The sequence below is a fragment of the Tiliqua scincoides genome, chromosome 1 (assembly GCF_035046505.1).
Source record: "Tiliqua scincoides isolate rTilSci1 chromosome 1, rTilSci1.hap2, whole genome shotgun sequence".
In the NCBI taxonomy this organism is placed as follows: Eukaryota; Metazoa; Chordata; class Lepidosauria; order Squamata; family Scincidae; genus Tiliqua; species Tiliqua scincoides.
The window spans coordinates 86,544,343-86,568,395 of NC_089821.1; the positions used below are offsets into that span (position 1 = coordinate 86,544,343).

A 24,053-nucleotide genomic window follows, 5' to 3' on the forward strand; every position below is an offset into this window, starting at 1 on the left:
GTTTTCTGGTGTAGTTTTTAAAGTGTAGTTTAGTTTTCAAAAAGATATGATACAAATCTCCATATCAGGAGAGTTTGTCTGGTATAGTGCTGAAAAGACTGAACTGCAAATTGTGACTTCCCTGGTTCTAATTCCACCTCTGCCATAAATACCCACTAGGTAGCTTTAGGCACCCCCTCCCTTTCAGCCTCACTTTCCCAACTGTAACAATATGGGATAAAACTTGTCCTATTGGGTTGTTCTAAGGATTACATCTAGATAATGCATGTGATATACTTTACACAATCAGAAAACACTACATGATGTTAAATATTATTATTAGGAACTGGATGACTTGGTTCAGCAGTTCCCAAATGTCTACAAGGGAGTTGGGAACCCTGTAAGTCTTGGCAGGGTGGAAGGCCAGCAATGCCACCAGAAGTAAGGGACTCTTAAACACAGCTGGTTGGGCTGGCCTCTGGCAGGGTGTGGGTGCTTCATACCCCCCTCTGCAGGCCTCCCTGCTGCAGCAAATGGGTCCGCTTGGCAATCAGAGCTATTTGCAGCAGTGGGGAGGCCCGCAGAGGGGGCAGCTAGCCTCCCACACTGCAAGAGACCAGCACAACTCCTCCAGGTAAGTTTAATTATCCTTTGCTCCCAGTGGCATTGCAATTGCTGCAGAACCATCAGGGCATTCATTTCTTTGGCCACTCCTCAAGTGGGAATGGTTCTCCTTGTTCCCCTAATTGGGAACCCACCAGTTTGGAACCACTGGCTTAGCTATTAGAGTTTGGTAAATGAAGCTGTTCTATACTACAATTTTTCATGAGACAAGACTTCAGAGAAGACTACTTGACTCAGATTGTTTTAGAATAGTGGTTCTCAAACTCTCCAGGAGTCTGAGAAGCACTGGTAAGTCTTGATGGAGGTGTGGACTGGGATGGGGAGGATGTCCCAAAGGCACTGCAGCAATCACAGCACCCAGCCACATTTCAACACACCTGGGGGGACTGCAGCCTTAGCTCTGCTGCAGTGGGCTTCGATCTGCAGTTGGAGTCCACTTCTGGTTTGTGGTCGGAGCTCCAGAGCATGGAGTTTCTGAGACCAGAAGTGGGCTTTGACTGCAGATCAGAGCCCACTGCAGCAGAGGGGAGGCTCGTGGAGGGAGCTGGAAGCCTCTTGGATCCCCTGGGAGGCTGCAGTACCCCAGGTAGGTTGAAATATGCCTGGGTGCCCTTGGCGCCACGATCGCTGAGTAGCTGTCAGGACACCCATTTATGGGTCACTCACCTTAAGGGAAAGTGACCCATTTTGGTTCCAATGGTGGGTTGTAAGCCACCACTTTGAGAACCACTGGTTTAGAAGTTCAAAAAATCAGGTCTGTTAATGTCAGCAGCCTTACAGTTTTTTGGTTGTATTCCCCATCTTATCCATTGATTCCTCTGCCCCATGCTAGTCTTCCTTTTCATCTTGAGAGCACAGTTGCACTGGACAAATCAAAAACATAAATCAGATGAAATATACAGCTGAACAATATTTATGTACAGAAAATTTTGTATTGCTTATTCTATAGTGTTGAACAAAACCTCAACTCAAAAGTAGATTTAGCCCTATAATATGTCTGTATGAGAAACTCCCTGGAAACCATACACAAGTCTCTCTTTTTCTCTGCTCAGGTGATAGGTGGTGGTGGTGATGTTATTGATTAATAATTCAAACTGTTGAACAATGAAATGCTACCACAGTGAAACATTTAGCAGTCTAGATGAGTCTACTACTAGCTTAACATCAGTGAAGTTATGAGGAAGAACTTTTCAACAAATACATTTGGATCTTGGATTGTCAAGGTTTAATTATGTGAGACGGGAACTTAAGAACTCATGGGACTTAAGTTGCTTAACAGTGCAATCTTCTGCATTATTCCAAGTTATATTCCTTTCAATGGGACTTATTCTCATGTATGTGCATACTGTATAGGACTGTGGCTCAAGTAACTACATTGGATGGGAATGGAGACGAGAAATACTAGGCTATTCTGTAAAAATATATGGACTCCTAAAATTACCATATACACTTGTTCTTATTACTGTGAGTTGTACTTAATGCTTCAAACTTAGTTCAAGAAATCTTAGTTGATGAACTCTGAATTTTAGTTTAGTTGTATCAACCTAAACTTGTACACAAGAAAAATAGTTCTGAAGAAAAAGCATACCATACTTTATTTTTAGATTATTTTCTAAATCTACATGTTCTAATATGTACTTATTACATTAATATCCCACCTCTCCCATTCGTGGTGCGCGTCTTCTAGGATACCTACGGCTCTGCCTCGTCATGTCAGCCTCGAACAGGCCAGTCGTAACGCCCCGCCCCCACCAGCCCAGCCGAGGCGCTCCCAGCTGTCAGTCAGCGAGCGTTCTCGCCCCGCCCCGCCCGCGCGACTTCGCAGCGCATGTGCAGTCCTCCCACGTTCTCTCCGGCGGCGGAAATCCGGGTGGAAAACTGCTGGTTGGGTGGCGAAGTCCGAGTCATCGTCTCTAAAGCGAGGCTGACATTTGTGACGCGCATGCGCGCTGCGTCTCGAAGGAGACGGGCTGCTGGGCCGCGGGGAGCAGAAGGCGGCGCGAGCGAGTCGGGTGCGCGCGGCCCCCCTTCTGAGCCCCCCGCCGCCGCCATGAGGTGGTTCCCCGGCACCATCCCGGCCGCCATCGCCGCCGCCAAGCAGCGCAGCGCCGTCTTCGTGGTCTTCGTGGCAGGTACGGGCTCGGCCGGGCGCCTCCCCGGCCCTCCTCTGCCCCACGGGGAGGAGGACCCCGTGCCCTCTGCAGGCCTGTGGGCCCCTCTGGGCCCTCCTCGCCCTCGGGGGCTGGCACCAGCCTGGAGGGCAGGGGAGGGGTCTTGCCGGCCCTGGCGCCCGCACTCCCACCGGGTGCGCCGGGGCCTGTCTGCGCCCCGTTGCCCGCTCTGCTCCTCTGCCAGCCCAGGCCTGTGCGTAGCTGCTCGGGAGGGACTCCCGCTGACTTCAGGGCACCTACTCCAGGGGGAGCGCGCGGGATGGTGGCGCTGCCTCGGATCGCAGCCTCACGCCCCTCTAGGCCAGGGTTTCTCAGCCAGCGGTACGGGCAGCGCCTGGTGGCAGACGGGGTCCCCGGGCACCTGCCGCTCAGCAGCGAGACCAGGAGGGCGACACATCGCGCAGCAGCAGGAGGCTCCCGAGCAGGCTTTTCCGGGCTCGAAAACCCCTCCCGTCCACCCGAGCCTCTTACTGCTGTTTGTCGCGTCGCGTCTGGCCTCCCAACGCAGAAGTCACTGGCGGTGATGAAACCGCAAGTTTCATAAGAAGAGCCCCGCTGGATCAGGCCAAAGGCCTATCCGGTCCAGCTTCCTGGATCTTGCAGCAGCCCCCCAAATGCCCCAGGGAGCACATGAGACAGCAGGCACCACCTGCATCCCAGTGCCCTCCCCGGCATCTGGGAGGTAACTTGCATACACTACTTGATCATGCAGGTGCCTCTTCGTTTCATGGCAGTGCCTGAATTCCTTGCAGTGGTACTTGGAATAGGTGGGCCACGTGAAGTGGTACGACAAAGGACCAACGTTGAGAACTGCTGGCCTAGAACAATTAGGGCTGCAATTCTATATGTTGTGTAGGGTAACAGGTTTTTCACAAGGATGCTATTGGCTCCCTTGGCTGGCCACCCCAGCTTCCCAGAAGTTTGGAAACCATTGCTCTAGGTTCACGCAGGGGCAGAAGATTATTAGCATTTCTTGATAACTGTTCTGTTTCTCTAATATAAGTCTAGTAAACAATACAGCCTAAGGTAGTTTGTTTGTGGTACAGAGAACAGTTATGCTTGTTAAATGGAAACATCCTTAAAAAAGTTTCTCCAAGGCACCTAAGTGCCTTGTCCACTCTATCTACTTTTTTTTCTCCTCATCTCCCCCCCCCCCCCCACACAGGGTGAATTTCATCTAATTCCCATCCCACATTGTTTCTTGTATTTTTGATCTAATATTCTCCAATGTATAGAGCAACTATATGCGTGCACTAGAGCTTTAGGCTCCCATTTGACATTCCCCTCTTACTGTCTTGTGATCTGCTTGTGAGAAGGGTTCCTGTGTCATTCGGAAGAGGAAATGCAGTTCCTTTATTGTGTATAGGCAATTCCAAAATTGACAAGGTGAGGTTTGAATCCATTGTGTTCAAGACTATAATCAAGAGCCATAAAAACTTGGTTGCCTTTCCCAAGCTGGCTTGTATTTCCTGTCTTGCGCCTGTGATGATGCCATTACCAAGGACCCCATGCTATTTTTATTTATTTTGATGCTTATTCAGTTCTGTCCTGAAGATTTGGGGCAGATAATAGTCCCATGCAGTCATCTTCCTAAGAACATAAGAACAGCCCCACTGGGTCAGGCCATAGGCCCATCTAGTCCAGCTTCCTGTATCTCACAGCGGCCCACCAAATGCCCCAGGGAGCACACCAGATAACAAGAGACCTCATTCTGGTACCCTCCCTTGCATCTGGCATTCTAACATAGCCCATTTCTAAAATCAGGAGGTTGCACATGCACATCATGGCTTGTAACCCGTAATGGATTTTTCCACCAGAAACATGTCCAATTCCCTTTTAAAGGCGTCCGGGCCAGATGCCATCACCACATCCTGTGGCAAGGAGTTCCACAGACCAACCACACGCTGAGTAAAGAAATATTTTCTTTTGTCTGTTCTAACTTTCCCAACACTCCATTTTAGTGGATGTCCCCTGGTTCTGGTGTTATGTGAGAGTGTAAAGAGCATCTCTCTATCCACTCTGTCCATCCCCTGCATAATTTTGTATGTCTCAATCATGTCCCCCCTCAGGCGCCTCTTTTCTAGGCTGAAGAGGCCCAAACGCCATAGCCTTTCCTCATAAGGAAGGTGCCCCAGCCCCGTAATCATCTTAGTCGCTCTCTTTTGCACCTTTTCCATTTCCACTATGTCTTTTCTGAGATGCGGTGCCCAGAACTGGACACAATATTCCAGGTGTGGTCTTACGATCGATTTGTACAACAGCAAATAGTTTCTTCCTGTTTCTTTCGTCTAATGTAGACACAATGTTCTTTTCTCATCTTACAAAATTTCCTTTAAGCCTTTTCTGGTTTTCTCTCCCTTCTTTATATTTCTTTCTCTTCTTGCCCCAATGTCTCTGTAGGCCTAGCTTCTCAAAGTCTTTTAATCACAACCAGATTGATCTTGGGCATCTGATCGTGCAGGTGCTTATGCATGTCATGGGGATGCCTGAGATTTTGTCTTAATTTGTTAGGTTTGCCTCTCACTTACATACTATGTATTCCATGTATAGTTTTTGTCTTCCTAAAATTTATGCTTTACTAGGACTGTAGTAATATTTAATTTTACATGCTTACATCTGTCTGATTCTGTATAGAAAGCTATTCCTTCCTTGTCTTCAGACTTACAATCTAAGGCAGATGTGTTAAATGGGGAAAAATAAGCGACAGACTGTTAGCCTCATACAAGGACTAAACTCATAGGCTTTTTGTCACCATCCATGTAAATGTGTCAGTAGCTCTTAGGAAGGTGCCTTCTTAAAATTATCTCCTGGTACACACATACACACACACACATACTGCTTGCAACACATCTCTAAGAATTTGGGCTAATTTCATTGTCACTCACAGCATATAGTTGGCTGTTTTAGATGCATAAAAAGCTCTTGAGGGAAAGGGGGATGCATCTATGTAATAAATAATTCAAAGGCTGACTGTATCACTTTGATGCTGTGCTCTTAAGTATCCTCAAATATTAACAAAAGTAACTGAAAAAGCTAACAGAAGTTTAGTTACAGATTTGACATCTGTCAGTTTTGTAAAGTTAATGCAGCATTTTATAAACTGTGGAAATTAACTGTAATCAGCATGTGCATGATATGTTTCCTGCATGTCTGGTGCACTTTACAGTGCATGATGAATACACCTGTGGGAAATCAACACACTTGAGCTCCTTATTTTTCTCTCTCTCTGGTCTCTCTTGGGAAATGATTCTGGAGTATGCAGATTGCAACTGTGTTGGCAGTTGGCTCAGACCAGCTATTTTCTGCACTTCCCTGCTTCTATCAATATAGCAGTGTTGTTTTTAAGCAGAGTTTAATGATACCAGTTAACCTATTGACAAGATTGTTTGTGTGAATGTAATTTTGTTTTTATTATTATCTGCTCTATTACATGTCTGCATAGACATACAGTATATATTCTGTAGAGCTCCATAGATAGTGAGATAAGATTAGGCAATTGTAATATGTTACTCGGAGTCAAATGGAAAACTTAACAAGTAAACAAGAGTATTAAATCTCATCACATGCACTTGGATTTATTTCCAACTCGTGCTAGAACATAATATATTACGGTGAGAAATTCTTTTTTTGCCATATTTTCATTAATTGGCTTGTTTATTTGGAATTGTTTTTATACATCTGATATTTATTGCTGTTTTTCTTTCATTTGTATGAAACTTCATCATACCCACATTCTAAAAAGAATGAATGTGTGTTTTTGTAAGGTGGTTGTATTAAGTGTTCATACCATATTAAGAACTAGTTAGTCTGAAAAACTGCTACGGCATTCATACTTTTAATAGGTGTTTGTAGTTTAGAATCATTTTCAGATTCTAGAGTGGTATGTTTAGCAAGCTGCACAAGGACACCTTCTCATATTAATTTTGTAGGGTCGGAACCACTGCATCTCATTCCCACTCCATGAAAGCAGCATTAGAAGACCCATCCCCTTCTTGGAAACTCAGACAATGTGAAAGAATAACAGCCTAGGCTCCTTCTGTGTGCCCTCCTCATCTTTTGGATGTTTTTTTTCCAGAAGTAAATCCCTTTGTATTCAGTGAGGCTCTCTCCCAAGTAAATATGCAGAGGTTTGTAGCATTAGCTTGAAACTTGTTTTAATGTTTTGCTAAACAAGTTTCATGAAACTGAAACTCGCAGCATGATGATGCTAATCCGAAACAGTATGTTTAGTTTCAGTAATATCTTTCTGGCTACATAGTTCACAAAATAAAGACTTTGATTGTAATTTAAAGCTGCCATAATGCGTACTGGGTGACCTTGGACCAGTCACTATCTCTCAGCCTAGCCTACCTCATGTCATCAGTGTTGTGAAGGTAAGAGGAGGAGGGGCCATGTACACTGTCCTAAGTATCTTGAAGGAAACATGGTGCATAAATGTAAAACATTCCCTAAGTATGCAGAAAAAATATTAGCTTGTGAATTAAAGGAAAAACAAAATGTCTAATAGCTTAATTGAGAATGGCACCTTCATTGCCTTTCAGGGGCCATGTAATATTGAAGGTGGTTAAGCAACAGTCAGGGGAAGAGGAGGAAAATGAAGGGAGCTGCACAAGTCCATAACAAGTTATAGTATGGCATTAGAACTGGAGGAAGTTATTAAGGGGCATGCATCGCTTTTCCACTATGATCAATGTTATAAGCATTCAGGTCTGTGATTCTAAACACATTCTGGGGATCTGTTTATTAGGTTTGGAGGAAAGTGCTTCCTTTAAATCCTAATCATTCATCCTCTCAAGGGACTATTTCAGTTACAAAGGAAGCTTGAAGCATAGAGCTTGAAAATAGGATCAGTGCCATGAGATGCACAGTCTTCAGTCTGAGTTGCCACTCGCCTAAGCCTTCCATGCAATGTACAGAGGTTGAAATACCCTGTCATTGCACTGTGTCGCTCAGATTTTAGTCTAGATGGAAAGCCCTGACCCTTAGTAGTCAGCTCTGTCAAATGATTACACTGTAGTGCTAACCTGTTGAGGTTATATTTTAAGTTAGGAGGAGACTACTTATCCATGTAGAGCAAGCAGTCTTGTACTATGAGGCAGGGGATGGATAGACCTGGATTTCCCAATTATTTATTCTGCTTTCCCCTCTGATTCAGTTCAGACCTCCCGTGTGTTTCATCTATTTCTCAATGTGCAAATGTCTGTTCTTATAACACTGCAACATTGAAAAGTAGTTGACTTTGTTATGATATTAACAACTGGAAATGTCTTAAACACAAAATTGTGGCAAGAACCATCCGTGAGGTACCGCTGTTTGGAGAGGATCCCCACATGTTGATTGTGAGAGTGCATATATTGTTTCCCTTGCAGCCTGTGACCTGTCTCTCCTATTTCGTCATCAGGAATTATTTCCTTTTATGTCCTGCACCTGCTGTCTGCTTGTGACAGGTTTAAGTTAGGATGGTTTTGACTGATCAGTATGAGCCTGGAAAGTGGGTTCTGATAACCCAATGAGAAGGTTTTTTGGGGTGACCTTTTGGGTCACTGTATTGATGTACTGACAGTTGCCTTAAAGTCATGAACAATGTGTTTTGACACAAGATTGTGTTTACACTGTACTGTAATTTGTGATTAATCTAGATTTGTATCTGTTGTTTCTTCATAGGAGATGATGAACAGTCCACAGAGATGGCTGCTAGCTGGGAGAATGAAAAAGTGACTGAGGCAGCAACAGATGGCTTTGTGGCTATTAAAATCAATACCCAAAGGTCTGACAACTTCTGATTTTTTTTTTATTCCCCCCCAGTGGTATTTACTCTCAAATACTCTGTATTCAAGACTTAGTTATTTGGGAACAACTTTGCATAACGATTAATAAATGTGCTTTAAAAGTAACTGTACACTAAGAAAACATATTAATTTTTACAGCATAAATTTACATTGTTCTGGTCAACATTCCTGCTACTGTATTGTTTGCCAGAATAAGATCTGGCTGATGTTTGTATTTTGACTCTGAAAATTAAAAGCCATAATGATTATGGCAAAATTTGGGGCCAAATTGTATGTTACATTTAATAGTAAGTAACCTTGTACTCCTTGATTCTCTGAAATGCTGATTAGGAAGGAAGTGACTGAATGAGAGGTGCTTTAACCCTTTCCCTGTCTGGTGAAATGGGGACACAGTCGCTTCTCTACCAGCTATTCAGAGTAATTCAGTAACATTCCACCTGCCAATTCCAAATGTTTGTTTGCCCTCTCATTTGATTTAGAATGGTGAAATGGCAAGTAAGGAATAAAACACATACACGCACTGTTTCTCCACTTTCATCCTCTTTAGGTACGCAACATGTAACTCGATCCTCAAATGAGATGCATTTGTTGTCCTTTCTTTGACACTTTTTACGAGAAAGTACCCTCCTATTTTGCTTTAGTAAGTTAGGTAAATGTGCTATTCAGTTGGGTAAACTTTTTAAAAGTTGCACTTGTATAGCTTTATTTCCCTTTAGTAGCACTTTAGAAAAAGAAACACTTGATGATGTTTGATATTCGTGAATGTTAATCCTGGAATTCCCTGTATTGTATAATACTGGTGTCTTTTAATACCGGTGTTTAAAAGAAATATAAACTAATTCGTTGTAGTCTCACAAGGCTTTTACTAGTCTTGCATATGTCACTGGCTCTTTTTAAATTACATTTCAGTCAGATACAATGATTTGCTAAACTAATATTTACTTCTTACACAGCGACGCCTGTCTGCAGTTCTCACAAATCTGTATCCTTTGAACATAGTAAGATGTAAGCATTTCATTTTAGAATGATTATGAATTTTCCTGTTCAAAAAGGCTTTATTTCACAATGACAACCTGGCATGTTTGATATCATTTCAACTATCTGAACATTTTGCACAGATAAATTGCTACATTGAGTGGTGTCTTTTTGGTTCTGATTTTCAGCTAGGGAAGCTGAGATACAGTAGGTTTAGGGCAGGCCAAGAAGTACTGCTTCACACAGTGTTTATGCTTCTTCCTGAGAAGTATGTGCAGAAGAAACAATCCAGAAGCAAATATACCTACTGCCTTCTTGGTACAGCTGTCGTCTTTGTCTGACAAAAACCACAGGGGAGGGGTGTTGGGTGAATTCCCAAGAACATGATTGCATAGGATACAGAAGGTTGTAGAACTAAAAGGAGATCATGAGCAATTGTCCCCCACCCATGTTTTCGGTTTGTGAGACTTAGGGCGCAATCCTAACCAATTTTCCAGCACTGGCATAGCTGTGCCAGTGGGGCATGTGCTGCTTCCTGCAGTTGGAGGGCAGTCACGGATGCCTCCTCAAGGTATGGCAATGTTTGTTCCCTTACCCATAAGTTGTATTGCTCTTATGTTGGTGCTGGAAAGTGGGTTAGGATTGTGCCCTTAGAGTGCAAACCATTATTATCACAGAATTCTCTGTCCCAGGCTGTGGTGATGGCCACTTGCTTAGATGGCTGCAAAAAGGTTAGATACATTCACGTTCAATAGCTCGGTCAACATCTATCAGCTTTTTAACAACCCTGCATGCATTATTCTTTGTGCGAAATGCAAGGGGCAAACAACATAGGGAGGTTGTTTCCTTCATGCCCTGTTTGTGAGCTTCCAGGTTACATTTGTCTGGCTGCTGTTGAAAATGGAAAACTGAAAAAAGAAAACAGTGCTGGCCTAGATGGAGATTTAGTCTGAATCCTGCAGGATAGACCTTACGTTAAGAAATGAACTACCATTCCAATAGTCATCGATATATCTTATTTAGTGAAGTAATATCAGGCACTGGCAGAAGATGTGTGGGGGTTTTTTGGGGGGTGGGTGAAGAGAGACACTTATCCTGAGGGCTTTAGGCAGTTTCCATACAAAAGCTTGATGCATGAACAAACTCTTTGATCCAGTGTATTTCTTTTGAGTTGGGGGAAGAGGCAGCAAAAATATGATAGGTAGGTTGGTGTCCCACTTAAATGTTTCTCAGTAATTTTGACATTTTTCTGCCAACATAAGTTTGCTGTGTACTTTCCCTGCCCACCTCTTTCCAGTGACCCCTTCTCCTAAGCACTGGCATTTGTTTTTCTCTTTCCCTTCTAAGGTACATTTGTCCACAAATGCAATACTTTATCTATTGTCCTTTACTATCACTGTATAGATCCTGTAGTGTGCATTCCATCCAGTTTCTTTATAGGAGACAGTGGAATCCCATTGGAAGTCATCGCTGGCAGTGTTTCTGCCGATGAACTTATTACAAGAATTCAAAAAGTCAAGCAGGTAAACAAATGGTGACAGACCTGTTTTTTTGTTGTTTTGTTTTTTACTATAATGAAGTGTTTTGAAATAGTTCTTTAAATTTAACCTTTTCTGGCTTGAGTGTGTTCCTGTGTCAGTTTGCCTTACAGAATTTTGAAGCATGTACACTTGTCGTAAGGGTATTTATAGGCCTGTTGAGGTTACACTCAGTTACACAGTTTTAATGGTATTCTGGACAGAGCTGGAAATGTATTGACAAGGTGGCGAGGACTTGTACTAAAGAATTAAAATCCTTTTCCTTTGCAGAACTAAATGAATGACCTTTCTTCTCTCAAATAAACCTCTTTGCACCCTGCATCAAATTTTATGCTTCCCAGGCATATTTTTTAGTGCAGTGGGAGATGACAGGTTGCAAGTGGAATTTCTTTAAGATCCTGTGCTTATTCATTCCAAGCATTGCCCTGTAATAACAGTTCTCTCAATCTGTGTTGAATAATCCTCCTCATCTGTTGGTGGCAGCTTCATAAGCAGTCTACGGCACTTGGGCAAGCTATTAATGCATTTGTAATTAGAAAGTCCCTTCTGTCAGATCAGAATGTTTGGTGATCAAAGGCAGATTTTTGTCATCCTGCCTTGCTAGTATGTACCAAAGCATGTGCTATCTAAGGATGTTTTATTAAATGTTGTTTGCCCTGCACACCATTATGGTATTGGTAACCCTCAACTCTCTTCTTGTCTCTCATTATTGTAAACTAAGCTCATATTTTTTTGGGTGTGTTACTTCCAACCGTACAACTCAGATGAAGCAGTCTGGAATTGTGCATTAAAAATATGTAGTTGTGCTATAGTTAAAGGAGAGGACAAAACTGAGCTATCTGTTACTCTTGCATGATATAATTCCCTCTCCTTCCTCCAGCCAGGCAAGGAATTTCCTTATCTGACAATTGTATAACCTTAGATTTACCCTTATAACTGGAAATTAACAACCTACAGTCTTGGTATGGCTTGATAGCAAAATAATGCATGTCTGTATAAGGTAAACCAGAGGTTCTCAAGCTGGAGCGTCATGATGCCCCAGCCTGAGAAGCTCTGACCCTGTCCCCTTAAGGGGCGACCATGACAGCAGTGCTGGTGCTCCCGCAATCACACTGGCACTGAGGACATCAAGGTTACTTTTAAACTCACTGAGGCCCACAATTGCCCTCCGGAGGGTAGGGGAAGCCTGCAGGACCCTCTGCAAGCCTCACCGCACCTTAGAATTGCTGAAAAATGCTTGTGTGACCCACTTCTGGTTTTCGTTGCAAAACTGGAAGTGGGTCATGCAAGCGTTTTTCAACAATAGCCCCAATGTCCCCGGCACCAGCGTGATTGCAGGAGCACTTGCCCCATCTGGCAAGGACTTACAGCAGTCCAAACTCTTCTGGAGAGTTTGGGAACCGCTGTAGTAACCCAAAGGTATGGATATATAAGGTAAAGTCCTCCTGGACTATACATGTAACCCAAATTCCAGTTCATAGACTAGAAGTAGATGATGAGTTTTGTCATTGGAGAGTTAGTAGTCACTGACCCTTTAAAATAGATAATGGCATCAAAAACAATGTTCCATAATTATAGCAGCTATTCATGTCCTTGCTTTTTTCTTCCTTAGATGCACGTGTTAAAAAATGAAGCATTAGAAAATTCTGCCTCATGTCCCTCCTCTTTATATAACCTCACAGAACACTCTCCATCCCAGGCAGCTCAGCCCTTTGAAGCACAGCCTGAAAGGCTGAATGTTGCTTCATCTGGTAAGTGTTACTGATTCCATATTTGTAAATAACTTTGGTTATTTCAACAGTTGCATGGTTAATATTTAGATGTTTTTACACCACCATGAGTAATGTACTTAGGACATTTGTTGCAACATAATTTAATTGCATAATGGTTATATCAAAAATTGGAGTTCAGAGGAGCAGCATTGCACAGAAGTAGCATAGCAACTACTCAAATCCCCTTACATTTTTGTTTCTCAATGGCAATTCAGTTTGGAGTATTGATATGCAGAATGGTGCATTTTTATAGTTGAAGTTTAAAAATTCTATGATTTCTCTTATAATAATACAGTAGGCTCTCAGTATCCATGGATTTCATCATGTGCGGGTTCTGAACCCACGGCTGGACCCCACTGAAGGCCTCCAATATACTACTGGAACCTCATTCCAGTTGCCTCTGGGAGGCTTTCTAAGGCCCGCAGAGGCAGTGCCTCAGTTTTCAGTGAAAACCAAAAGTTCACATAAAAAACTTCCAGGTGGCATTCTGAGGCCTGCAGAGGCCTTGTTCCGGTCATATTTGGAGGGTCCAGATGGCCCAAATCTGCAGATATATAATAATAATAATATACAGTATTTATATACCGCCTTTCTTGGTCTTTATTCAAGACTTTATTCAAAGCGGTTTACACAGGCAGGCTTATTAAATCCACGCAGGGATTTTTACAAATTGAAAGAAGGTTCTCTCTTTCAAGAACCACCACATTCAAGGTGTTACACTCCGATCTGGTTTAACATTCTGGCCTCCATCCTCCCACGTTCCGAGCAGATGGAACAGCTCAGCTGCAGCTTGCCAGCTGCTTCAAGGTCGCACGGTGCCGGTGGCCTCGAACTGGCGACCTTGTGGATGTTAATCTTCAGGCAAATGGAGGCTCTACCCTCTAGACCAGACCTCCTGCCCTCCTACCAGATTCAAACACCTGCAGATTTTGGTAATCCCAGGGGTTCTGGGAATTGAACCACCATGGGTAACAAAGGCTGTCCTGTATAGAAATCACTTTTCTCTTTTTTTATGGTGGTAAAAGTTCTGTCTTTTTCTTCAATCTCCCTCTTTTCACTTATGTGTGATTCTAAACTGTCTTAAGATGATACAGGTTTGGTCCAGACAAATGCAAAAATTGACAGAAGGGCAGAGCCAGAGGTCACAGATGATCTTGCAACCAAAGTTGAAAGGTATGTATTCCTTGCAAATGTTTTGGGTGTTCTTTGATGTACTGTATTTGACAACATTATTTATGAAAGTGTATTAGCATGTATATAATTGCAATCATGTTTGTCACAGTGATTACAGAACAGTATTAGTTTAAGTCACTATCTACTCTGGCAACTGCAAAGAAAGAGGTGTGGCTGTTTGAAACTGCTACTTACTGTTTTTTCACTATCATAACCCAGATGTTCCAGCATAGTGGCATGTCTGTCTCCTGTACTGGACAGGGTAGAGACCGAAAATAGGGCTGTGTGGCAGGTACAGTGGGCCTCAGTATCCATTATGGATCAGTTATAGGACCCCTGGCGGAAATCGAATTTCACGGATAATTAAATCCATGTTTGGGCCTCAGAAGACCTCCCAGACGCGACCGGAAGTGTATTCTGGTCACATCCAGAAGATGTACTGAGGTGTGGAAACACATCCAGAAGGTATTTGCGGATTGCACTGGAGGCTTCCGATCACATCTGGAGGCCTTCTGAGGCACAGGTGACTCAAGGTGACTGATTCCATTAATCTGTTGCCTAGAATCTTAACTCCAGCATGGAACTATATGCAACATATAAGTTCCCTGTTATTTATCAAGCCAATTCTCACCTCTTAAATGTTTTTACACCACCACCTTTGTGCCCCATTGCTACTTGCTGCCAGTCAATCCTTTCCCAAGTTTTCTGTGCCATCATACTGAATCTTCTGTATTTAGTATTGTTTTAGCTGTCCGTCTTAAATCTTCTATACCAGTATTTCCCAAACTGTGGGGCCCAACCCACCAGTGGGTCACAACCCGATTGTTGTTGGGTCGTGAAATTGAAACTGATAAGCTGATAGCTTACAAGGAAAATGTATTGAGCCCCATGAAAAGTGAAAGTGAGCCATACGTACACGTTTACTTGCAAGTAGGCGACTGCGCCTTAGTCTGCTTCGAAGGACAGGAGAAAAGGAACACAACGCCACCAGAATGGTTCCGATCTGATGGATGTGGACCTCAGCAAATGCTCTAGAACAGGGGTGTCCAAACATTGTGGAAGGAGGGCCACATCATCTCTCTGACGCTGTGTTGGGGGCCAGGAAAAAAAAGAATTAATTTACATTTGAAATTTGAATAAATTTATATAAATAAATATATTAGAGATGGAACTTATATGAATGAATGAAGGTCTTGCAGTAGCTCAAGGCCTATAAAAGGCCTTGCACAAAGCAAGGCCAGCCTTTCCTTCGCTGCCGCTGCTGCATCACAGATGTGAAACAGAAAGTAGTAAATGGAGCCCTCATCCCACAGGTGAGAGGTTGAACAGTCGTCCTCACACTGAGAGCAGTTGCATCAGACCAGCACAGGCTCCAGCAAGTCTCTGGAGGGCCAGAGGCTCATTGGAGACCAGGGGCTCCCCGTGGGCCGGATTGGGAGCCCCCAAGGGTGGCAAGTGGCCCCTGGGCAGTGGTTTGGGCACCCCTGCTCAAGAAGGTGGTCTCTCCTGTCATGATAAAAATAGAGGCTTGAGCAGCTGCAAAGTCTGCTTTTAGTCTTTTTTAGTCTCGTAAAGCTATGTGGGTTCCAATAGAATGTCATTTTTAAAAGTGGGTTGCAGTGCTAAAAAATTTGGGAACTGCTGTTCTATGAAAAGTTTGTGACTTTTCCCTTTTTTATATTTAGCATGTTTTTGATGCGAATCAAATGTGTAATAACATCTAATAATAGCCATATACATTGTTGAAGAGGATTTGGGTCAAATATTACACAGGCTAATATACATTTTGCTGTCTTAAAAGTTAGACCTATTCTTGGGTTTATTTGGGTTGCTGAGTCCAAAAATGCCATCTGTTTTGTCCATTGGCTATAGTTGTGTGGGTATGGCAGTTTTGGGCTCTGGTTTTCAGGATACGACTGTTACCATATATCAGCGGTTTTCAAACCCTCAGGGAGAGTTTGAACCACAGGGAGTTCTTGCAGGGGCGGGGGGGGAGGCAGAGATGCATTCCCCAGGATCGCATCGCTAAGGGGGCTGCAGGGACTGGGATGCACTCACCAGTCCCTGCAGCAGCCTGTTGGGGGTGTAGGGAGCCCTTTGTGAGCATCTGCAGGGCTCTCCAGGTCTTGAAAAGTGAAAGCGCAGCAATTGTGCTTCACTTCCAAAAAACCAGAAGTGGAGCGCAATTGCTGCGCTTTCACTTTTCAAGACCCAGGGAGCCCTGCAGACATTTGCACAGGGCTCCCTGGACCCCTGACAGGCTGCTGCAGGGACTAGTAAGTAATGCCAGTTCCTGCAGCCCCCTTAGCGACACGATCCTAGGGATGAGGTTGCTGCCTTACCCTCGCTCCTTAAGGGGAAAGTGGCCAGGGCTCACAGGCTGGGGTGTCGCGAAGCCCCAGTTTGAAAAGCCCTGTTGTATATGCTGATTCAAACAGCTTCCTCATGAGGAAACCATGGTGGCAGCTTCCTCATGAGGAGGCTGCTTAAATTGACATATAAGGTGACTATATCATACCTTCCAAATTAGAAAAAACGGATGCCATTTTTGAATTCAGCATCCCAAAAATATCCTAAATTCATTCAAACATCCTTGGCAACTGAAAAAGTTTTTTTGTAAACCTGTATTACACATGACCAGCTGTTCTGAAATGTAATAGTTTGCAGTACTGTACAACAGTCTAGTTCTGGTTTTAGTTCATGCTCTTAAATTCAGTGGCATTTGAGGTTCTGTGATATATCATTATATAACCTTTATATATGCCTTGCAATGCATTACTTTGAAAAGTATCTTCTTTTAGAATATAAAAGCAATTTGATTCCTCTGTTTTGAGGAAACAATGAATAGAAGAGACCATTGTGGTGACTTAGGTATTTGAAACAAATACCCAGGAGGGTTGCTCTTGGACAACAGTATTAATGTTTTTGATGTTCCTTTTAAGATACACAGTAAGATATTTCTGGTCTCTTAATTCTGGCTTCTATTCAAAAAGAGAGCATGCTACTGTCATAAAATTGGACCTCCCTGCCCTTTTCTACCCTCTGAAGCTTCCTGACTCCCCCCAGGAACCAAGGGTGGAAACCCTCTGGAATAGTGTAGGATGGGGCATGGAAGGCTACAGGAAATCGGAGAATTGGCTAAAAAAGTGGAACGTCTTTGTGCAAGCTTCTTACCTGCTCTCATAAAAAGGTGCATCTATCTGACAGTGATTGATCTTCCTTCCCCACACCTCACCCTACATGTTTTGATGCTCTTGAGTGGATTTTTTGAGAGATTTAGCGGAAAGGGGGGGCAATGAAGTCTCCTTATGCGAACTTCATTCCATTTGTGCAAGTTAAGATTCAGCCCTTTCATGTGAACTTCACATTGCAGATATGAGTTTGCATTTATGTGTGTGCTTTTGTTTTTTTCAAATTTAGAATGACAAAAAAGCTTGAAGAAAGACGAGAAGAGAAAAAGAAAGAAGAAGAACAGGTAGAAAGCCGCTGAGTTAGTGATTCTACATGTGTGTATACAGCCATATTTTCTTTTAAACAAGGGTCTTATTTAAAGCAAGCTGAAAACTAGTCTATAGCACAACCGTATTTATATATTTACATTCAGTGATAATTTTGTTGTATCCTCTCTTAGAAAGAAATTAAAAAAGAAATAGAAAGAAGAAAATCTGGAAAAGAGATGTTGGACTATAAAAGAAAACAGGAGGAAGAACTGACAAAACGAATCTTGGAAGAAAGGAATAGAGAGAAAGCTGAAGAGAGAGCTGCCAGGGAACGCATCCGACAACAGATTGCATTGGTAAGAGATCAGTTAATTAATTAATTGATGAATTTGAATAGAGTAAAGTCTTGCACATGTCACTGATGCATCGGGAAATTGTTGTAGAATCGTCAGGCTTGTTTTATTTTGTTTTCTGTCATTAGCTGAATGTTTGCAATCGTGTAGCCATGTACAGAGATTCATCCCTTTGTGGAGACGAAGACATAGTTAGAGGGAGCAAAAGCACACTGGCAAGCTCCATCCTCTTACCCAGGGGTGTCAAACTCATTTCATATTGAGGGCTGAATAACATTCATGATGCCTGCTGAGGGCTAGAAGTGATGTCATTAGGCAGGAAATGATGTCATTAAACAGGTCATAAACAAAAATAAGCAATTTTTCTCACTTAGGAACCCATTAGCTGCAAATGACAGAAGAGAAAACACACAAATCTTGATCATATTTCAAGATATTGGAGAGCCCAGTTTTCAAGTGGGCTGCACTTTCAGAAGTAACACCTCGGCACTGCTCAGCAGCTGAGGGCCTGAGGACCAGATAAAAAGCCTCTGCGGGCCGCATCCGGCCCCTGGGCCTTATGTTTGACATCCCTGCTCTTAGCGATGCACTCTAGAAGCCCCATCCCTTACACATAGTGTTTTTTTCTGAATAGACAGTTGCAAGACCCAAGGAAAGATTCCCTCTGTGATTGGGGAAAAAAATCTCTCTCTGGGTAAAACATTTGCAACTGCAAGCACAAAATACTCACAGGACAGAGCTTGTCAGAGTTGGAGACGAAATGCATACAGGACTAGCGACTAAAGACCATGTGTGCTATTCCTGTGAATGTTTCAACACACACAGAGCATGTTATCAGAAGATGTTACTCCAGTAGTTTCATATGATTAATATTGGAGTCTGAGAGAGAGGCAGATAATATTGACTATACTTAGTGAATGTTTAAGAATTTACGTGCTCCCCTCAGGAAGTGTGGGGATTAAGACATGCACCACATGAAATTGAATTTTGCCACTGGTGCTGCACTCGGCCCATTATACCAAGTCCTTCTACATAGAAATAGGTGGTGATGCCTGTCACCAATCATTCTAATCATGAAATTGGTGGTGATGTCTGTTACTGATCATTCTAATCAGTGAGACTATATTCAGTAATGTGGCCTCAACAGGTTTAAAAGCAGAGCCTAGTAATTTGTCACTAGTGTATTTTTATTCTTAAAAAGGATCGTGCAGAAAGAGCAGCTCGTTTTGCAAGGTCAAAAGAAGAAGCAGAAGCTGCCAAAGCTGCTGCTCTCCAAGCTAAGCAAGCTGAAATGGAAGCCAAGAGGGAAGCTTCTCAGAGGGAGAGAAGGTGAATCACATTTTTTTGCTCCCATCCCAATCCTCCCCCAGCCACGCACAAAGCCCTGCCTAGGTTGCTGTCTTTTGTTTCTGCTACCAGTTAATTCTATTTCACGCCATTCTTATCTTTCCTTGTTCAAGCCTTGTCCTTGGCCCTCTTCCTCTTTTTCAGACTGCAAACCCTGCTGGTAGAAACATGTTGCTTCAGCATTCTGTTCATTGCCTAGCATGCTGCTTGTGCTAAATAAATCTCAAATAAGAGTTTAGATTTAACCTGAAGTAGTGCAAAGGGCAAGTTCTTCCTATGTAGTAAACTTTACTTGAGCAAAGTTTTTTTTATCACATCTCTTATTAAACACCTCACTGGTAACCTGAAATATCTTCCTTAGTGCCATTGCAAGAATTCAGTTTCGTCTCCCAGATGGATCTTCCTTTACTAATAGTTTTCCTTCAGCTGCTCCCTTAGAAGAAGCTCGACAATTTGCTGCCCAGGTAAATAAGCACCTGTCATATTTTAAGGTTTAAAAAAAGAAGCTGTATGTGTAGTTGCAATAAATTGTCACCTTTTTGTATTTTAAGGGATTGTTGAGAGCCTCCAAAACTGAGGGGCTTTTGTCCTGGCCTTCTAGGCATTGATTTGTTGGCACAGTCCTGGCCCCATGGGGCCCTTGGATCATAGGTGACACATAGACCATGCAGAAAAGCAGGCAGACTTAGAAAGTTAAATTAACAACAATTTATTGAAGAAAGCAAAGGAGCAATTCTACTCTCAAAGCATAACCATACAATATATAAATAACATAACTTAGGACTGGGCAGCACTCCTTTGTACTGCTCCAAGAACAAAGCCCTTGTTCTCTTACTGGCATCAGTCCAAAGGACTGTGCTCTGAATGAAGCTCTCCTCACTTTTTTATGGCCTGCCTGTTAAAGTTTCCAGCAGAATTTCCTTATGTAGGTAGGACTTCTTGGCTTACCTCAACCTGACAGTCTCTACTCAGGTCAGGAACAGTCAGAAGAGAGTTAGAAAAGACGGGGATACTGTTTGACTCTTTCCTGCCTGTCTACCCTCTCGTTCAAGCTTCCTGAGGTAACTTCAACTAGTCAAACATTCCAGTACATAAAAGAATTACATTAAACATTCCCTTAACAGTTTTGTTTCTACTTCTACCTTCCACCTTCCTTGAATAAGTATATTTAATAATCCTGAGGTAGCAATTCTGAGATTTTTTTAACAGATCATAATCTTACTGCTTAGAAATTAAAATAATAATAATAACAATAATAATAATAATAAACTTTATTTTTATCCCACCCTTCTCCCCAAAGGGACCCAGGGCGGCTTACAACATATTAGAAACAAAAACAGATTAAAACATAATTTAACAGATAAAAACATATTAAAAACACATTAAGAGAAACCATAAAAACAGTAATCAGATAAAAGTCAGAATAAAAAGAGCATAAAACAGCAGTTCAAGGAGGAATCACACCTGTAAAAAACTAAAAGATGTATAAAGATGTTAAAAAGGCCATAGAGTCAGAAGGCTTGTGTAAACAACAAGGTCTTCAGGCCTCGCCGAAAGGTCTCGAGGGAGGGAGCCATTCTCAAGTCAAGTGGAAGGGAGTTCCATAACATTGGTGCCACTACTGAGAAGGCCCTATTTCTTGCCGCCGCCCCACCTACCTCTTTAGGCGGCGGCACATGTAAAAAGGCACATGTAAAAATTAAACCTTTTAAGTTGTGTGATATTAACTTAAGCGGTTCAGTGAGTGTATCTCAGTGTCTGCTACTAAGAATGTCAGTTCAATCAAATGATACAGGTTATACTGACTTTTTATAAAAGTCTTCCAATCTGACCAGACACTTTCATGTCCTGAAACGGTTCCCAGATTAACCCAAAGTAGCACTTTTCATGTTTGGTCTAGGGTCATGACAGATTGGTGGTGGACAGACCTAGTTGTGTGTAATTGTAAGCCCCTTTTGTTTGAAAGAACTTATTTTGAGATGAAACTATATTTGCTTTGGAAAGAGCAAATATGGCCATTTCATTTCTACAGGCACTTAGATGCATACAAAATGTTTATCTAGTTTGTTGTATTGTTACAGACAGTTGGTAACACATATGGCAATTTCTCATTGGCTACGATGTTTCCCAGGAGAGAATTTACTAAAAATGATTATGGAAAAACATTATTGGACTTGGAACTTGCCCCAAGCGCTTCCGTAGTATTGTTGCCGGTAAGTGTCTTTATTTTCCTTGAAGAACAGCAATAGTAGGGTACAGGTTGAAGGGTTCCATTCCCAGAACCTCCAAAGATGCCAAAAATGTGTTAAAGGGAATCCACTTAAAAAACAATGTCCCCTTGCTTAGTAATTTTAAAAACAGCCTTGCTTACCTTTGTAATGCACAAGAGTGGCAGCCAGCAGACAATTGGTCTCTCTCCAGGTGCTTAGAAAGACTTCGCTCTGAGGCAAGCGACCCCTCCCTTCACTTCACTGGAAGTTCAGGAAAGAATGCAAAGAGAATGATAATCCCGTCTGCTTTGCATTTTCATATGCGGGGGGGGGGAGGGGGAAACAGGCTGTTTGCCTAGGAGTGAAGTCTTTCTCTTGAGAGAAAAAGTGAATGAATTGAAAAGGGAAACCAATGTGGGGCAGGTGGGGGTGAAGGGAGAGGAGGGCAGTGAGCTCAGGGGGTGGAGGGAAGCAGCCTGCCCTCCCAACACAGGTGCCTCCTGTTACCCCCTTTGCCACTTTCACCGGGAGGAGCTGCAGCAGACAGCTGAAAGAGCCGCAGGTTGCCGACCCCTGACATAACTCCTCTTTCTGCAGTTCTAACTTTGGAAAATCCTTGAAAAAATACAACTATTTTCTCCCACCTCTACTTATAAGCATTGGAGATCCTGGGAGGAGGGGTCAGGGGGGCAAAAGCCCTGGGGTGCCATGTCTGTGGGGATGGTACTGCCACACCCTCCACACTGCACCCACTGCCACTCTGCCTGTTCTTCCTGCCACAGACTGCTGCCTGTTCTTCCCCATTACAATGGTATGCGAGGCTGTTTATAAAAGGGGTGTTTTCCCTTTAATTACTTGAGATAAAACTGTGGGTGAAAAATCTGTGGATAATTAGGTTATACCTGTTAAATTGTACCATTTCAACAGGATCTTGGTGAGTGTTCATGTGTCTGTCTTACTATATGAACTGAGCTTTATCTAGCATGGTAAATTTTTAGCTCTTTGAGTGACTTGCTTCTTGTTCTTATCAATAGGCAGGAAGGCCAGCTACATCAGTTGTACGGTCCTCCAATGACACAATAATTGGCAGAATCCTTGGCATGATCTTTTATCCTCTGATGGCTGTCTGTCGATTTATTAGCAACTTTCTGTTCACCAGCCCTCCTCCTTCCCAGCCTACAGCAAGACCTCGTCAGCAGGAGGACACAAATCCTCCATCATCTAACACTATGGAACCAAACAGGTATTATTTATAAGACTAGTGTACTCCCAAAATTATCACAGAGTTTAACTGTAGCCCAGAGTACCTTTGCATTTTGTCTGAGTTGTAAGTGTAGAGGTAGCAGGAAGAATCCAAAAGGCCTTCACTGTTTCTCTAGTTAATTTTAACTTATAGAAGCTAGTCTAAATTCACTTCAGATGCAAACTGATGCTTTCTGAATTGGGACTTCTGTGCCTATTACCAGAAACTTTATCTTACATCTTCTCAGGTATATACCAAAGGCTGGCTAGTTCCATGAATGTATTTGCATTCTTGCCAAATGCTGAGATTACCATTAGCCAGGAAGTGGCAAGCTACAGTTAGCAGCAAAACACTCATTAGATATACTCACTCAGTTCTGTTTTTCTTCATTTTTGATTATTTCAATTACCTTGCAATGTATTGGAAAGGAATACAAAACTACCTTTTATAGTTGGCACTACGTTAGGTAATGTCAACCTAGTCTGAGTTCTTATTCCTGTACACAACTCATTGATGGGGGGGGGGGGCCGGAAAGAAGAGCTGAATGAGTTGTACACTTTTATATATAGGGCAGATGAAATAAGACTCTTCTCCTGTAGGAAGCTGTTCTCACACTGTTTTTTTTGTTTTGTTTTTTGTTTTGTTTTTTAGACAGGCAGTCAGGAAACGAGCACTGGAAAGACGGGGTGAAGAATTCAAAAAAGAAGGCAAAATCTATAGACTGAGAACCCAGGATGATGGTGAAGATGATAACAATACTTGGAATGGAAATTCAACCCAACAAATGTAGTTTTTACAAGTAAACTGTGCATAGTAATCATTGATTTTTTTTATTTGATTTAATTCAATTTAAAACTTATGCTGCACAAGTGGGCTTGTATGGTTTGCTGCCTGAACTGTACCTTATTCCTGTCATAGCACATGGAAGAAGGTGTTAAGTCATGCATGTAGCTGGATACTGCAATGTAACTACTGCCAAATATGCTCAAAGAATCTCAATCTTCCATCAGCTTCGAAAAGTTTAGTATTTCATATTTTCTAGCCCTATTGTCATCTGAAAGCACTTTTTATTTATAGACATTTGAAATCAGAAGCCCAGATTATAAAAGTGAGTGAGTTTGAATAGCAGAAGCATAATACTAGCAAATTGGATAACTTATTTTTCTTTTCGTGCTTCTGTACCATGCCAATTCTGATAGTTTTTAATCTCCACGCATTCAATAAAGTTTTTCCAAAAAAGGTGGTTAAGATCTTTGTTTTTAAGAAGTATTTAGTGCATTCTTAGTTCATATGCAAACTTGTTCAAAAAGCTACATTTTATATTGGAACCAATACACAAAAATCGATAGTGCAGTCTGAAGTACTCATAATAAACTAAAGACATAAGCTGCCAACTGAAGTCTCAAACAAACCAAGAGAGTTGGTCTGCACTTGAGGAT

General features: G+C 42.4%; 1 protein-coding gene across 1 annotated transcript; it reads left to right on the forward strand.

Annotated features, from left to right (window-relative positions):
- Positions 1-2,507: 2,507 nt before the first annotated feature.
- Positions 2,508-23,985, forward strand: UBXN4 (UBX domain protein 4). The gene is made up of 13 exons (XM_066611910.1): positions 2,508-2,735; positions 8,439-8,541; positions 9,517-9,545; positions 10,943-11,061; positions 12,689-12,827; positions 13,934-14,021; positions 17,442-17,496; positions 17,653-17,817; positions 19,016-19,143; positions 19,523-19,625; positions 21,243-21,374; positions 22,406-22,614; positions 23,266-23,985. The coding sequence occupies exons 1-13, from the start codon at positions 2,546-2,548 to the stop codon at positions 23,402-23,404; spliced, it is 1,599 nt and encodes a 532-aa protein (XP_066468007.1). The 5' UTR covers positions 2,508-2,545; the 3' UTR covers positions 23,405-23,985.
- The last annotated feature ends 68 nt before the right edge of the window (positions 23,986-24,053 follow it).

Bases quoted from the DNA above. Each gene is read 5' to 3' on its own strand.
- UBXN4 (XM_066611910.1), top strand. From the start codon at position 2,546: ATGCGCGCTGCGTCTCGAAGGAGACGGGCTGCTGGGCCGCGGGGAGCA. The intron at 12,828-13,933 runs GTAAGTGTTACT...AACTGTCTTAAG, and splicing joins GCTGAATGTTGCTTCATCTG to ATGATACAGGTTTGGTCCAG. The intron at 22,615-23,265 runs GTATTATTTATA...TTTGTTTTTTAG, and splicing joins AACACTATGGAACCAAACAG to ACAGGCAGTCAGGAAACGAG.